Genomic DNA, 16,952 nt, shown 5'->3' on the forward strand with positions numbered 1-16,952 from the left:
GCTTCAGAAAAGGAGGTCTGTGCTGCAGGAACTTGACAAATAGAAGCTGGGATAGGGGCACTGGTGATCTGAGCTGGATATTGCGGCAGTGAGAGTAACCCGTAATCCAGGGGCTGAGATGGAGTGGGGTTGGTGGGCCTAGAGCTTCAACCCTATGATCTTAATCCTGTGGCTTCACTCTGAGATGACACTGTGTATTGCAAGATGTTGAGAGGGGGCTAAAGACCCCTTGGAACTGGCAAAATAGGCTCCACCTTTTGAAGCCAGCGACTCTCTCCAGGCCATGCCAGAGGCCCAGGCCAGTAGTAGAGTCCAGATGTGCCCACGAACCCTCTGCACCTCCACCTACCCCTGCCTTCGGTAAGAAATGCCCTCTCTCTTTCTCACCCTTTTGCCTCTTCCCTCCCCTCACCCCTTTTCTAACGGTATGGCTCCTATCAAAGGAGTCTCCTCCAAATGCCTCGTTCACCCTCCTGAGCCTGTACCGGAATCCTAGGAGCCCCCACCAAGTCCAGCCTCTGAGACACCTCCTGCCCTGAAATCTCTCTTTCTCTCTTTCCTTCCCTTTCTTTATTCCTATAATTAGAGAAACCAGCGAATGTAGATCAAATACCATTCTCTTTTTTACCCCTAATCCCCAGTTGTTTTGCAAAGCTGAGGGGTATGGACAGGAAGGAGACCCAAAGCCTTAGGGTGCTCATAAAAATGCCCCACAGAGTGCAGCATCCACCGAAGACAGGTAGCTTGGGCAGCCATGAGCTGGGGGAGGGGCCTGGTGGTTGAGCCCGGGTCTGGATAGAGGAGGGTAGGAGGAGTCTGAATCCCAGGAAATCCAGGCAAAAGAATATCTGACTCTTATGATGTGTCTACACAGGAAGGATCAACAATAAGGACATCTCTGGCAAAAGAAAAAGAGGGATTTAGGAAGGCAGCAAATAACAGGCCTTTAATTTATTCCCAGAGACACTCCAATTTGAGAGAGAAGGCACCTAGTTGGGTGGTATCTCTGCAGGTCCAGAGACTCAACGCAAACACTGGGGATGTTGCCAGAGAAGGATGTTGCCTCCTCCTTATGACTGAAAAACAAATCTTTGGGTCTCCCGGCCAAAGAGGAGGTCATGGTTGGAACCGCGATCCCAACACTTAGGGCGCAGCTGAGCTCTCCATATGGGTGAGCATTTCCTCTATGTTACAACTGTTTGTCCAGTTTAAGCCTCTAAACTACAATTTACTCCACTAACTTTAAGACAAAGCACTCCGTGTCTCTCGCCGGGTTTTGAGGAGCAAGAAAAGGGAAGAAATATCCAGATAATTTAGGTAGACAATAATTGTGCTGTTGCGCGCGTATAAGCTTATATTGCCCGAGTGAGTTCTGTATTTGGACCTGGTTATTGTCGCAGTCATTCTGCTCCACTCTGACGTGCACAGACGAAACTGAGTATTTAAGGCCACTAAGCCGCTATCAAGCCGGCAGGAGATGGGTCTGGCAGTCTGGGTTCTGTGGATGCTAATGTAGCCGGAAATCCGGCGCGATCAATGGCTGAGACCCAGAGCTGAGCAGGGACCGCTGGCTCCGGTCCGCGAACAAGGCAAACCCCGGGGACTTTTGGTTCCGGCCAGGCCAGAGCCCCTGCCCACCCTCCCTGCTATATCCAGGAAAGCAGTAGCGGTTTTTCGGCCCCAGACCACGCGAGAAACGCACTCTGGAGCCGCCAGTCCTCCCTGCACTGCACCTGGAGGCGCGGAAGGTTCCGGTGTAATTCAGCTGGAGGTGGAAGGCAGGCCCCGATTCCACAGCGCGCCTATGCCCAGCCTTTGGTCCGAACCGCCGCCCTTGTGCGTGTGCCTCGGTCGAGAAGGCGCTGCCGGTTTTCCGCGGAGAGGCCGTGGCCCGCGCCAGCTGCTGCTGGACTCCCCAGCTTCGCCCTCTGCTCCGCGCTGCAGCCTTGCGCGGTGCGCGCCGTTGCCACTCTAGCCGAGGCCCCGAAACAAAGACGCGCTGGCCACTGGTGGACGACGCGGGCGCCTGGGCCACTCCCTGACTCGCGCCTGGAGTGCTCAGCATCCTGGCCCTGTGGAGAAGGCTGTGAGACCTTGATCCAATTCCCCGACCGTCGTGGTCCCGGCTGCGGTCCTCTCCAGGGTCCAGGGAGAGGAAACCCGGCGCGCCCACAGCCCCGGCGGACCCGAGCAGCTCCCGCGCCCGACAGCGCCGGCAGCTCTGGTCTCCTCTGGAGGGCTGCTGTGCCCCCGCGAAGGACGAGATGACCCCTGCTGGCCAGAGCTGTGGAGACTGCCTCGCCGAGACCCGGACCTGTCCAGTCGCTCGTCCCTGAGCACCCTAGGCCAGGGGGGACGCCCTGTGAGTGTGAGAGACCTACAAGAGCGGCCGGAGTCTGAGGCGCTGGCCGGGCTGCGGGAACTAGACCTTTATCCTAAGCTCCTTCCTTCTGCCGGGACTCGGTGTCCCCACAGCGGCTGCCCGCCCTCCTGCCCGGCTTCTCATCGCTAGAGGCTCTGCCCTGGAGGTTCCTAAGACCCGGGCCGCCCTCTGGAGACTGGCATAGGAGCCAAGAAACTGGCCTCGACAAGACCAAACATAGCTGGACCTTTAGCCAATCTAAACCAGCCCGTTGCCAGCAGGTGATTTCTTCTCTTCCAGCCAGAGCCGCTTAGGAGGCAAGTCTTCACTTCGTCAGTTTACCTGGCCCAGAGTGGAGAACTTCCTTCAAAGACAGGTCTGTGAGGATTGAACCCACCAACAGCCCTTGTTTGGGAAGCTCTCTGCAAAAGGTGCATCGTCCACATGCAGAGCATGGAAAAGATGTTCCATAAACACACACCTGGTCATAGTGCTGCCAATAAATTGAAACACAGTCTAAAATGCACAGATATCTCTATTACGGGTACATTGTTGGCATAGAAAAATAAAATATACACACAGAGGCACTTTTATCTACTGTATGTGAAAGTAACCTACTGGGGAAAGATTACATACAGCAAGTATATTCACCACATGTAAAACTTTATTTACACATATAACCACCACACACACACATCCTACACAAGGAATGTGCAGTCCTGAGTCTATTTAGCTACATGTGAGTATATACTCCATAAGGCATATAAAACCAGTGCATAGAAAATGCATCCAGCTATTAATATATCTACATTTTAAAACTGCATGGAAAATACATTATTATATATACACAAAGTGCATACCTACCCAATGTATGGAAAATATATTCTGTGAGTTGTGTTTATATACATACTGTGTGTGGACTAAATACATTGAAATTGCATTCTTCTGGGTTCATGAACTGTTCATAAGGCACAATTCTCTAGCAATCTTAATAGCAGGAGGAAGTTCAGGCTTTGGGAATGGTAATCTCCATCTGCTGAGTCTTTTTTCTGTTCTTCTGTGCTTCTATTATATCTGTCTTTTAAATACCCCTTCTATGTCTACATGCATTACTTATTTAAGTGTTCCCTTATGTCTATTTATCTGTTGCAACTTTTGTCCCAAGCTGGGGTCTATATTTAGAGTGCAAAGTCCCGTTTGCAACAGGGTCCCACTGCATAATCACTCCTGTATGGAATAAGCATTATATAATTAGGTTACCCACGTGTCTCAAGATGCATTATTCTAGACCTAATATAAGCATATTATAGAGTTGCTCTGTGCTGCCAGTTAGAAAAGCGGTGCCACAGTGGCTTGGAGAGGCGTGTAACAGGCAGGTGGATTCCTGGGTGGGTGCTGAGACTTCAAGAGCTTCCGAAGGCTAGGGCTGGTTTCACTTTTAAAAATTTGTTTTTGAATCTTTAGGAGGCAGCATGAAGCAAAGGCTGGACCTCTGCTTCTATGTTCCTCTCAAATCCCAGAGCAGCTCAAGTCCCCTGCATCCAGCCGGGACAGAAAGGCTTCCGGCCTACACAACCCCTTCGCTTCCTTGTAATTATTAAACTGGGCTGGGTCTACACAAGTAGCATGGAAAGGCTTTCCTATAACCCAAGGATTTTTCCAACAAAACACTCCCAACCCCTTTGGGGAAGCATTTTCTGGCACTGAACGAACTCTGTTTGGGCCTCCTAAAATTAGTCCCATTTGGGTTTTTTCTTAGCAACTAAAAATCCAGAACCCTCTGACACATGCCTATGGAAAAATTCTTTGAGAGACAGTGCACTCACGCCCAACAGAGATATTGTTTATGAGTCCATGGATTCCGTGTAGACACCGCCATATTTTACAGTCCAAAGGAATCAATTAATTAGCGCCTCCCAGTCCCCGCGCCGGCCGCTGCTCGGCTGAGCAGGCGCGGTTGAGATAGATGTGCGTGGCGAGCTCGCTGGTCTTGTTAACAAGCCTCGTCATAAAGATGGAGATGATAAGAAGAGCAAGGAAGCCCGGGTGGCCGCGAGGGGGGAGTTGGTGGGCCCATCCCGGCACCGTGTGGGGTAGCGGCTGACCGGAGCCGGGTGCTGCCCGGGCACCCGCTCAGGTTTTTCCAGCGTTCTCTCCTTCTGGGCGTTCATGTGGCGAGCTAGGACCCGGATAATTCTCTCTGTACTCCTGTTCCCCAGATTTTCCCTTTTCCTCATGGAACGCCAAATCAGATTTAAAAAAAATAAAAATACATAAACCTCTGTCTGTGAGTGCCTGTCTTGCCCTCTGCCACGTTTGTTCCGGTAACTGCCGCCTTGCTCCCTTGCCTGTATTTCTCTGCGTGGTTCACTTTCACCTTGGTCTGGTGCTCTCTTCCCTCCTCTGGCTCTCTCTCTAGCTTCGTGGTTGCTTTTTCTACCAGGTCGGTGCTGGCTCAGGCCCCAATGAACTAGTAAAAAAAAAAAAAAAAAAAAAAAACACACACACACAAATACCCCCTGCTTATCTCTTGCCAGAGTGAACACCCCCAGATAAGCGAGACCCAATGAAAATAAAACAAAAACAAAAACAAAAACAAAAACACCTTGGGTGTAATTGCTGGTTTGGGTTGCAGCACTTAATTCTGTTTATTCTCACCAATGTGCATACTTAACGGAGAGATATTGATATTAAAGGGCAGGGGGGAATTAATTTTACTTTTATAGTCATCCATTAAGAGCAGAAGATGATCTGAGTCTCCTTTAAAGGGACTCAAAAAGGGGGGAAGGGAAAGAGAAAGAAAGGGAGGGGGAAGGGAGAAATATGACTGAAGGCGAACAAAGATCTTTGCCTGAAGAAACAATGTAACACTAGACAGAACTATAAAGTCTGGGAATGTAAAAACGCAGGACTCTCTCAGCTTCCCCCATTTGAATTCTGTCCCCTGCACTTCCTGCTGAAATTCTGACCCTGACTACGCAGTGGTATTCCAGGAAGAATTCATGCAATTATTCGGATAATTGTAGGGGGTGAGAGAGAAAGCATTTCTCTTTTATTGTCTGACCCTCTCTGATGTCTGTGCAGAGGAGGAGGGGCCAGGGGTGTAGAGGAAAAGGAGATGGTAGGGTCTCCCGATATCACCCTAAGCCCCACAAAATGGCTACTCCTAAATCAAGGAGACCCTAGGCAGGAGCTTATAGATTTTGGAACATACTCAAGAACGCACAAGAGATCGAGTTTGAATGCCCCTGATCTGGTTTCATTTTCCAGGATATTTGCTTGGCTTTACTTTGTCAGCATAGACATGCCTCCTGTAGTATTGTAATCATTACAAGTAAGGGGATAATAGATAATTATAGGGGTGTCAATAATATTATTTTATAGCCACACAAGATATGATTAGAGTTAATGTCGGAGGCTCTGCTGGACCCTGGGAGGCAGCAAGAGACAAGATGGAGAGGTCCTTATAGTCTTTATCTTATTTTTACATATGCGTTAATCTCTATAAATCCCTAGTTCTCTACATCTCCTCCTCAGATGTCTTAAGGGAAAACTCTAAGATTTTAGGGGCTGAAAGCCAGAGAAGGGTGAATCACAATTGGGTACTTGAAGTCTGCTCCCTTCCCCATAGTTTCAGGAGCTGTGGGATCTGCTTTCCCCATGCCCCCACAGCCTGAGGCTTTGCTCTCAGTCCCAGGCCACTAGGATCACAGAGACTTTGCAGGTGGGGCCAATGTGAGGAAGACAGAGTCTTATCCAAACCAATTTCATTATCATCCCCAAGTGGGCACTGGTCCCAAAGTGAAGCCTCTTTTGATCCTAAATTGGCCTTCCCCTTACCCCCGGGAACACCTGGGTGGGGCAAAAGTCAGGCTGGGGCTGTGAAGGTCAGTTCAGAGTAGGGATGCAGGAAGGACTGAAAATATTTTTGTTGTTGTTGTTTCCGGGATTTGAGACCAGAAGGGACCAGAAGGCTGGGAGAGAGAGAAAGAGATCAAGGAAGTGCCTGAGAACAAGGCAAGAGAGAACTCAGGGAAGCTATGAAACCAGCCGGCAAGGGTAAAAGAAATGAGTGAAAGAAAGGGGGCAGGAAGAACAGGAGGAGAAAAAGAAGAAAGGAAGGAAACAAAAAGGAAAAGACAGAAAAAAGACGAAGAAAAAGACAGAAGGAGGGAAATGAAAATAAGAAAGACGAGAGAAAAAGATTGAAAGATAAAAAGAGGCGGGAGGGAGGCAGAAGCAAGGGTCGGCGATTGCTTTCCCTCGCCCGGCCGCCTGCAGCAGTCTGGGTGGGCGGGGGCGCCATGACAAAGTGAAGGTCAAGTTAGCATCGTACCTTATAAGGAAGGCGCCGGTCCTCCATTTCAGCCTTTTCTCTGCCAGGACGCGGCCGTGGCATTTCTGGTCTTGTAAACATCGGACTCTTTGGGGCCTTAAAAAAAATAAAGACGCCCCTCCTTCCTTTACTGGGGGTGAGCCGGCCGGGGAAAGCGGCGGACAGGGAAATCAACTAATGAAGACTTTGGGAAACTTTTCTCTCTTTTTCTCTCTCTGGCTCCGCTCCTCGCCAGCTGGGAACCCTTCCCTCCCTCCTTCCTCCTCCTCCCCTCCCCCGCCTCTCTTTTTCTCTGTATCTCCCGGTCTTCTGTATCTCTCGCCGCTGTCTGTAACTCTGGGCTGCCTCTCTCCACTCCCCACTCCCCTACTGCAGGCTTCTAAATCCGTTCCATTCCACTGCGAAGCGGAGCAGGACCTAAGAATTGGAGAGAAAATTAAACGTCATAAAGAAAAGTTCATTTACATCTTAAATGTCTGAATGTTACGGTTTCCTTCAGAAAACAAGGCGGTACACTCGGTAAGGAGGAGAAGTGAGGCAGCAGGGGTGGGGAGGGCTGGTGCCGTAGGAGACTTTGTTTTATTTATTCCTCAGATCCAGAGGCGGAAAGAAAGGGAGAGAAGCAGGAAAATGCGACAGAAGCGTTTTACCCGGGCAGCTAGCAAAGAAAGAGGCTGTAGTCGGTGGGACTGGAAGCAAAGCGCGTAAGGACCCGGTGCGGGGGCAGCGATCCCCGAGCGCTGAGCGGGCTGCGCGGAGGCCTGGGGTGAGGAGAAACAAATATATTGGATATTTGTTGGTCTAGGGGAGGGGTGACGCAAGAATGGAGGGAGACAGGGAGACCGGGAGCGTAAGGCGGCGCCGCAGCCGGCCGGCGAGACCGAAAGAGCCCCGGATCCGCCGCGGCAGCCTTTGGCGGTGGGCAGTGGGCTTAGCTCGAAGGCTCAGGGAGGAAGGATCCCGAACTGAGATTCTTGATCCTTTTCCTCCAGGGTAGCGCTGGGGATGAACAGAGAGAAAGAAGGAAAGAAAATTAATTGGTGTGGGGATATCTGCGGAGGACTTACCTTTTTCCTGGACCTCACAGCTCGTTTTCGCCTCCTCTGGGCTCATTTTAAGGTCTAATCATTGCTTTTTAAATTGAAATTCTAATGGCAAGGGAAGGGAAAGATGCACAGAAAACAATGATGGGGAATTCTGGGTCAATCTGATGCTCCAAAAGCCTCTAATTGTTGTCACCTCCACCCTCCTTAACTGGAAAAATGGCCTCTGGGATCTGCCCCCACCCCTCACTTTACCTTTCTGATTGAGAGCACCTCCCGGATATTAGGAACCTGAGGATCTAAGTCCCGGGTGGGAGACGCCAAGAGCAGGGGTATTGGTTGGTGGAGCTCCAAGGCCTCAGTGCCTGGTGCTCTCTTACCCTGTGTTCTCACCATAAAAAACAAAGGGGGAGGATTTGATTATTTCTGGTGATGTTAAATGATCCTGGCTTTCAAAGCAACTCTGACCCCAAGATCTAAGGTGATAAGTGTCTCTGCCATAGACATTTAATCTGGGCAAAGTGTCACTTATGTTACAAAATGCCTGGGCTCAAGGGGCTGGAGGGGTAGCCAGGAAGACCCAGGGAGGGAGCAGGCTCTCTTTGGCAGTATCTAGAGTTCCGTGGATAGTATTTTAAACAGTTGAAATGGACTGGGGAAGCCCTTTCTTATGTCCCCTCGGTCTGGGAAGGGGAGCCCCAGTTAGTGAGGTGGTTTATGAGCTGGACGCTTCCCCCTAGTGTGGGAAAGACAGAGATAGCCAGACTTCACCCTGCAAAAATGTGCTTCATGTCTGTGACATAAAATTGGCAGGCACTTTGGAGATTTAGGGACTTGCAGAGAGTGGGGCCGTGTCAGACAACCTGGTGAAGGCAGAGGCTGAGGTGTGATTCAGGGTGGGTGGGGGAATCTGAGGGAGTAAGCCTGGGAAGGTATCACCCAAAACCATTTCCTCAGAGAAGCCAAATACACACAATGCAGTCTAATATTGAAAAACACCAGATGATCTGCTTGGAAGGGACATAAACAGGCCAAGCAGATGCAAGTTAATAAAACCCGAAAAAGCCCAGGCAGGAACACTTAAAATGCCCCAGAAACAAAGCATACCATGACAAATTCTCACCCAACACACAAGTACACGCACCGGAATGTTCCCAGACACAGAGAAAAAGAGACGTCCCTACCTTGGGCCTCCACTCGTGAACACTCAGGCGTACCTGCCCAGCTTCAAGAGCATACACAAATATGTGCACTCTCATAAACTGACCCAAAGAAACCCCTGGGGCCTGGGGGCAGGCACCGGCTGCACAAACACCCCAGAGAGCCAGCCCCATGTCTCCTGAGCCTCGCTAATGCACGATCCATACCCGGAGATAAAAGTCTAGACAATAGACGGCTGTTTATGACAACGAGGCTCTCCAAGTTTGGGGCCAGGCGATAAATCTCTGGCGAATCTTCCTGTAACTCAACTTCTGACTGTAGTGAGGAGAAAGCCACTGAGCCCGCAGAGAGGAAAGCAACAAAATGGGGGAGACTTGTAAATCCTGAGCAGAAGGCACCTTCCCTGCTGGGGCAAGGAGGCATAGGCCACCACACTCACCCCACACAGCAGTCCTCACTGTGGAAGCTTTCGGATCAAGCTTCAGAGCACAGGCGAGTCAGAGTTCCCCACTGCCTGCCTAGGCTTCCAGGTTCCGGAAATCAGGGCCGAATGTGCAGGCAGAAGGCAGGGCCTGGAGGCTGGAACAGATCCCAAACAAACGATTCTTGCTGGGGGCAAAAGATCTTTTTTTGTTTTTGTTTTTGGTGACTGGAATCTTTTTGCTTTGTGTCACCTGAATTTTTTCACCCCATGCCTTCCCACCTCTCTCTTTTTTTCCTTTTCCTTTTTGGATTGATTAGCTGTTTGTTTCCTTTTGCATTTTCGACCCAGGCATCTGATCGCTAATAAAGAGTCACTGAAGTTGATCTCATAAAAATGCCGCGAGCTCACTTTGATCAGGAGGACTAGGTCCGAGCCTTAAAGTAGGAGCTAAAGCCAGAGAATCAGGGCCCCAGTCAACCCGCCTCAGCTCTGCGGTGAGGCAGGAGATCTGGGTGGCCCAACAGGGCAATCCCGCCCAGAAAAAGGTATTTTCTGTGCCACTACAACTGGCTTAGGAAACTAAAGCCCAATAGCAGCGGCTCCATTTCCAGACTGCTTTTAAGACATTTCCTTCATTTTGGAACATTTGGTGAGGGGGCCAGTGAAACCGGCTCGTAAAATAGGGCTTTTTATGGGAAGAAATAGGGTCGGGTTGCTACCCTCCTGGGACAATCTCTCCACAGAGGAAGCTGGGTGGGGCCTGTGGGGGCAAAGGAGTTGTCCTTCTCCCTCCCCACTACCTCCTCCATAGGTCCCAGGAACCTCTGAGCAGCATCCACCAGCTTAGGTGGCCTGACTTGGGGACTCAGGCTTGGGGCAATGGCCAAGTCTGAGAAGAGGTAGAAGCCAGGAACTAGCAGTCCCAGGATCTTGCTCCCTGGCTGGGGCTGGGGTGTCCCGGGTGCAAGATAAACTACTGACCTGAAAATCCCAAAGCATACTAAAGGGATTATTGCAGGCAGTGATATTACTGTAAGGGAGAGAAATATAGGCAAGAAGGTGAAAGCCAATTTCTAATGAAGGCTCCTTGCTGGCCCAGCCTGTGAACAAATGAGGTTGTCCATGCGTGGGACTCTCTCCGCTTATCTTTTTATTGACTCCACACAGGCTGAATTTACAATCCAAGCCCATTGGAGCACATGTGGCCCCATTTCTCCTTTCAGCATTTTCCTCCCCAGTTCATGGTCTGTGGGATGGGCTCCTTTCCCTACCACGATCTGCTCTCTAGAACCCAGAGCAGTGGGAGGAGGTAGACAAGCTAACAGGAGGCCCTAACTCTGTGTGCGGGAGTTTGCTCTGGGAGCTGCCCAGGGCAGAATTTAGGAGACACTGTCCCCTTCTGAAGCTGCCCCTGTTGTCCGTGTGTGGGAGGGAAGGGTGCTGGAGTCTGCCTTAGCTTTGGTCAGGCTACCGGAATAGCTGCCCAGACCGCAGCCGCCTGCTAGTGGCCAGGCTGGCTGGTGGCGCTGAGGACACCAAGAGCTAGTGGGGAGGGCCGGATGGCCCTGCTGCAGAGAATTTCAGGTGAAGGCCAGGACTCAAAGAAGATGGAGAGGCCACAGGCGTCCACCAGATAAGGTACAAATAAGCCACCTGGAGCGGGCTTGACAAGGAAGGGGTTGGGGGCTGGGGATGGGTCCTGTGTGGGGAGGCATTGATGCTCTCTGGCCAGAATCCACAGGCTGAGAGGGTGCAGCCTGGGACAAGCATCTCAGCTGAAGCTTCCAGGTAGCCTGGACCCAGGGCTGGGCAGGGAGGCTACTCCAGACCATGGGCATTTTTGCCAGTAAATGCCTGGCTGACCTCAGTGGCCAGGGCCTTCTTTCCTTGACCCTAGCAGCAACTGACAGTTGCTAGGGGTTTTTTGATTTGTTGAAAAACTAAGCCATACCAACACTAGAGAACATTTTAAACTTCATGTCTTACTTTTAAGAGGAGGAATATTACTTTCCAGAAGTCTCTGTTGGGAAACCCCAGCGTTTCCTAGACATCAACTCTTTGATATTCTTTCTTGCCTTTCTTTTTTGTTTCAAGGAAATAGGGCCGCCAGCAGCACCTTGTTGCCGCCTGGCTCACTTTTATGGTGGCCCGGGAATAAACTTTGGTGGTCAAATTCAAGTGCTCAGGCCAGCAGCTGTCTCCTCACAGGAAGCAGCCCCTACCCCCACCTCAGCCCTGGCTGTGCTGAATCTGCCTTGGGGGACTGGGCCCCACATCACCCTGGAGGGCCAGGAGGGGGAAGGAAGCAGAGCCTTGGGTGGAAGTGGAGAAAGTGGGAGCTGCGACTTGAGCCCTCATCCACACTTCTGCAAGGATAGGGGTACCTCTCGCTTCCCTCTTGCTGGTTCCTATCACTGTTTGGGGAGCGTATTGCCTTCAATAAACTTGAGTTTAATGAGGTCAGTGTGAACCCCAATAAAAGCCACAGTCCATAGTTCCCCACTATTATAATTAAAAATGCTGGCCCCAGCTCACCCTATAAAAAGGGCCAGAGGAAAAAGGAAACAACAGAGAAGACTCACACTTCAGCAAAGCCCCAATCTAGTTATTATTTGCTTCGGTTTAAGATCTGACCAGAACTAAAGAAGCAGCGCCCAGCATTGAGTGGGTAGGGAGGCACCTGAGACCTATCCCTGAGTATTCCAGAACCGCCCTGAGATTAGGACCCATGATGGAGGCAGACTCCACCCAGGTGTCACTCTAAATGCTGAGCAAGTTTGAGGAGGCAGGAGCGCTGAGGAGGAATGGATTTTAGGGTTTACATATGGAGACAAGCTACAATTTTTTGTGTCCTCCCTATCTGGTTTGGGAGCTGCAGCACTGCATCGTGTTTCATCAAGACAAATCCAATCTAATTTCTTTAAGTGGAAACTAATTTTAACTAAGGGTTATGGGTGTAAAGAGAGTTTGGGCTATTTTTTTGTTTTCCCTGAGTGTGCATTGGGCTGAGCCCTTGGGGGCTTCAGTTCTTCCCCTCCTTCCCAAACAAATCGTGCCCTGGCAGCTCCTCTTTGGACCCAAGGTTGCTTTCAGCTCATGCCGGGTGCTTTTGGCCCCTTGGACCCAGTCCAGAACCTCTCAATAAAGTGATTTTCAGATACCCAGATGTGTCCTGTGGTGCTCAAAGGGATGGAAGGCAAGGGGTTGGGGATGCAGAATCACTGAGCCTACTGCTTGGGCTACAGCTACCCAGGAGGCTGACAGACTTGGAGGAGGGCAGGGCAGGACTGAGAAATAGGAAGGAGGCACTAAGATCTGGTCACAGCCCCAGGGACAGAGGCTGGGGGCTTTGACTAGGGAGTGGCCCCTGGGTCTCCCCTGATGCTACAGCATCCACCGCTCCTTTCTGCTGTCTGGCTAGTCTCTTCTGGAGACCCATACCTGGCCCCACTCCCACCTTACAGTCCCCAAAATCATCCAAGGATAAGAACCCCAAACCTAGTCCCCCCACTATATTCTATCTGGACCCCTACACTAGGCTTCTTTTCAGCCCACTAGCTGAGGCTGAGCCACTAAGCCAAAGGGCCCTGACATAGAAGATACATGGCTCTCATTCCAATCCTTTTCTTTGGGGTTTGGGATTTGAAAATCCACAGTGGATGTAGCTTTCTTCACATTGATTGACAATAAAGGCAGGCATGAAATATTCACCCAGGGCCACTCTCTCATACTAAATATTTAACACAACATTAGAGAAGGTTTTTCCCAGACTTCGCCAGGCACCGGCTGGGCGGCTGGCGCACTGCTCACCACTCGTTTATGACTAATCTGACTCCCTAGCCAGCGGCAGCACAGCAAGCCAGACAAAGTTGGGACACTGGCTTGCAGCTGGGCTGCCTCACCTTTGGGAAACTTCAGATACTCTTCCGGGAGTCTCTCTAAGGACTCCGGAAAGGTAGTCTTGACACCCAGCTCTGGCCAGGAAAACAGTGGACTTCTTCAAACTCTTGTGAGCAGGCGGTGACTCTGCGGGTTGGAAGGGTAAGAGTCCCTGAGATTTAAGGGAAAGGATTCACTTCTCTGGGGAAATCAGGCAGTGGGGAAAGAAGTCCTCACTCCCACCCTTCTGGTGCTGATCACAGAGAGGAGGCAAGACCTCCATACGTGAGAGACCTCCTCCTTCCCCCAATCCTGGGGGAGAAAAAGAGCAGCAGCTAGAAAAAAATACAATTACCCCCTCCCAGCCACCACCCTCGCCCGTCCCACCGCCCACCCCACCCCAACCCTCTGTCTCCTCCTTTGCTCGTGCTGTGATATGGAGAGAAGGGGAGTGACGAGAGAAAAACGAATACAAATCTGCAATTGATTTTCATAATGTTTCTGCGGTGTTTGCAAACCAATCGCCTGAACGTCCCCGATCTTACCTAAGAGAGAACCCCTCCTACGTCTGCGAAGTGCTCCGAACTGATATATGACAATATCTACTTTGGATCACGTGCTCAGGGAGAGAGACTAAGACGGATAACGCGTCATCTCGCCTTCCCAAATTTTCCCCCCTCGCTAGACCGGGTCCAAAACCTCCATCCGGAGCCGGCAGGAGAGGAGAACGATGTTTAACTCGGTCAACCTGGGCAACTTCTGCTCGCCGTCGCGCAAGGAGAGGGGCGCAGATTTCGGCGAGCGAGGGAGCTGCGCCTCCAACCTCTATCTGCCCAGTTGCACTTACTACATGCCCGAGTTCTCCACGGTCTCCTCCTTCCTGCCCCAGGCCCCCTCTCGTCAGATCTCCTATCCCTACTCGGCCCAAGTGCCCCCGGTCCGGGAGGTCTCCTACGGCCTGGAGCCAACCGGCAAGTGGCACCATCGGAACAGCTACTCCTCCTGCTATGCGGCTGCCGACGAGCTTATGCACCGGGAGTGCCTGCCTCCTTCCACCGTCACCGAGATCCTCATGAAAAACGAAGGCTCCTACGGCGGCCACCACCACCCCAGCGCCCCGCACGCAGCCCCCGCCGGCTTCTACTCCTCAGTCAACAAGAACAGCGTCCTGCCTCAAGCCTTCGACCGTTTCTTCGACAACGCCTACTGCGGTGGCGGCGACGCTCCCGCCGAGCCCCCCTGCTCCGGCAAGGGCGAGGCCAAGGGGGAGCCCGAGGCGCCCCCGGCCTCGGGACTGGGGTCCCGGGCTGAGGCGGGTACCGAGGCGGAGGCTGAGGAGGAGAACACAAATCCCAGCTCGTCCGGTTCAGCCCACTCCGCGGCCAAGGAGCCGGCCAAAGGAGCCGCCCCCAGTAGGTAGCAGCGGCCGGGAACGGGCGGGCAGCGAGGGAGGGAGCGAGAGAGGGAGGGCGGGAGAAGGGGGGAGGCAAGGGGAGCGGGGACGGCCTCGTGTTTTGGGTCAGTCCGATTTTATGTGGAGTTTTATAAGCATTCAAAGGATTTTATTATAACCTACAAAGCCCTCTCTCCCAACGACTCGACTTTTTACGATGGAGAAGGGGTGGGGAGGGAGGGAAAAGGGCTCTTTGGAAAAGCCGGGTGAACCCCCCTCCCCCGTTATCTCCCTCGGTCTGTGAAATTTTTAAAAGCGCCACCATTGCGGGCGATATTAACTTTGATCGTGAACTTAGAAGAGCATTTAAGGAAGGATGGGGAGCCAGGCTGCCGAGGAGTGGGAAGGAGGGGAGGGGTGGAGGGGGAGAAAGGGGAGGGCGAGGGAAAGACAGGGAGAGATCCAGAGAGGGGGAGAGGTGGGGGAGAGGAGCAATGCAGCAGAACCTGAGACCGGAGAGGCAAGCCAGGGCCGCTATGATCCTTTTTAAAACTAGTTTTGAAAATGTTCAAACTATGTGTTCGCGGGTCCTCCAGCAGAAACCCAAGCAACTCTGGGGTCAGCGGCGACAGGGGAATGGGGCGAGACGGCGCAGGACTCCACTGCGCTCCAGGCGGGGGTCTGGGCGTTTCTCCTGGGTCCGCGGCCTCGGAGCTGGCCTAGAACTGCGGTGTGGAAGGCGCGGCCCCGCGGGCGTCCCGGGGCGCCAGGGCCCCGGAAGCGGCTCTCTGGTGTCCCGGTGCCTGCTGGCCGGCTTCCTCCCCGCCTCCCCACTGCTCTCGCCAGATCTCACTGCTTGGCGCCTGTTCTCAGCTTTCCCCCCAGATTTCTAGGGGGGGGGGCTGGGCTTTCCGAACCACTGGGAGGGCGGCGCAGGAAGGGCCCGAGGGCCGAGGGGGAGCAGACAGGGGGCCCGAGGGCACGCACGTGTCCCCGGAGGGCTTTCCTTGTGTCCCAAACCCTGTCAGCCGTGGCTCTCGCCTGAGGACTGGGGACGAGATCGCGCAGTGGCCGGGGGTCGGGACCCGCTAGACCTGGCAGGGGGTCGAGGCTTGCCCGGGCGCTGCAACTGCAAGACAGCCAGCCGCCTGGCGGGAGGGCTGCCTGCGGTGGGCTAGGAGAAGGGCCGCTGAGCGCTCAGCGGGCTGGGGTCGCCAGGGTCTCACGTGTCTCTCTCCCCCCTCTCCTCGCACTTGCCCCCTCCCCTCCCTCCAGACGCCCCCCGCACCCGCAAGAAGCGCTGCCCTTATTCGAAATTCCAGATCCGGGAACTGGAGCGAGAGTTTTTCTTCAACGTATATATCAACAAAGAGAAGCGGCTGCAGCTGTCCCGGATGCTGAACCTGACGGACCGACAAGTGAAAATTTGGTTTCAGAACAGAAGGATGAAAGAAAAAAAACTGAGCAGAGACCGGCTGCAGTATTTCTCGGGAAATCCGCTGCTGTAACCTGCAGACCGGGCCCTTTTGGGGGCGGGGGGAGGGGAAATTTATTGTATTTTATTTTTATTTTTTATTTTCTAACTCGTCTTCTTTCCGCGGGTGGAAAACTGGACTGTGGCCAGGGGTGGCCCCCACCGCTGTGGCCGGCACTCCGTTCCGGAACCTCCTGGACCCTCGATCTGACTCTCGCTGTGGGACGGGGACCGGGCCTGAAAAGGGGGTGAAGGGAAGTGTCTGATGCACGGCGAGTGAACACCGTTGGCGCCGAGGCCAAGACTTTTATTTAAAAGAAAACACACCTCGGCGACAATGTCTTGCTGCTGCTCGGATTGGGTGGGGGAGGGGCGACAGTAGTGAGCGCCTGAGCCGAACAATCCACGAACTAAAAGCCTTCCCTTGCCCAAGTGAAAAGATCCGCTAAGACAGCATGTCTGCCAGCGGAAACTCCTTGGGCTCCCCCTCTACCCCGCCCCACCTAGCCCCACTACTTTAGGGGGCAGCTAAATGTGATCCTGCTTTGCTGTGAAATTTCTGTACCGTCGACCTGGTGTTAGGTGTGCAAAGTCCGTGTCCTACCTCCGTCTTCGCCAAGGCCCCGCCCGAGCCTAATTGTTCTCCCCGTGAATGTGTAGAACCTTCCTTTGAAATTTCTTAATCGGTGCATTGAGGTTTCCAAACCTTTTTCCAAGCAGTGCCCCCACTTCATGGATTTATCTATAGTCTATGCAGTCGTTACCTCTTTTTTTTTTTTTTTTTTTTTTTTTTTTAAAGAAAAAAGAACATTGGGGTGGTGGAGGCAGTAGGGAGATGGGATTGGGCGCCTCCCGCTTGCTGGGGCCTGGATTTTTGTAA

General features: G+C 52.5%; 2 protein-coding genes across 4 annotated transcripts in view; one reads left to right on the forward strand and one right to left on the reverse strand.

The window, feature by feature from the left end:
• The window catches only part of ATP5MC2 (ATP synthase membrane subunit c locus 2), a 494,192-nt gene that overhangs the window by 307,610 nt on the left and 169,630 nt on the right, over positions 1-16,952 (reverse strand). The gene's annotated exons all lie outside the window — the stretch shown is intronic.
• On the forward strand, positions 11,409-16,249 carry HOXC11 (homeobox C11). Its single transcript, XM_015151880.3, has 2 exons — positions 11,409-14,617; positions 15,874-16,249. Exons 1-2 carry the CDS (start codon positions 13,936-13,938, stop codon positions 16,104-16,106), a joined length of 915 nt encoding a protein of 304 aa, XP_015007366.1. The 5' UTR covers positions 11,409-13,935; the 3' UTR covers positions 16,107-16,249.

The sequence above is a fragment of the Macaca mulatta genome, chromosome 11 (genome assembly GCF_049350105.2).
Source record: "Macaca mulatta isolate MMU2019108-1 chromosome 11, T2T-MMU8v2.0, whole genome shotgun sequence".
In the NCBI taxonomy this organism is placed as follows: domain Eukaryota; kingdom Metazoa; phylum Chordata; class Mammalia; order Primates; family Cercopithecidae; genus Macaca; species Macaca mulatta.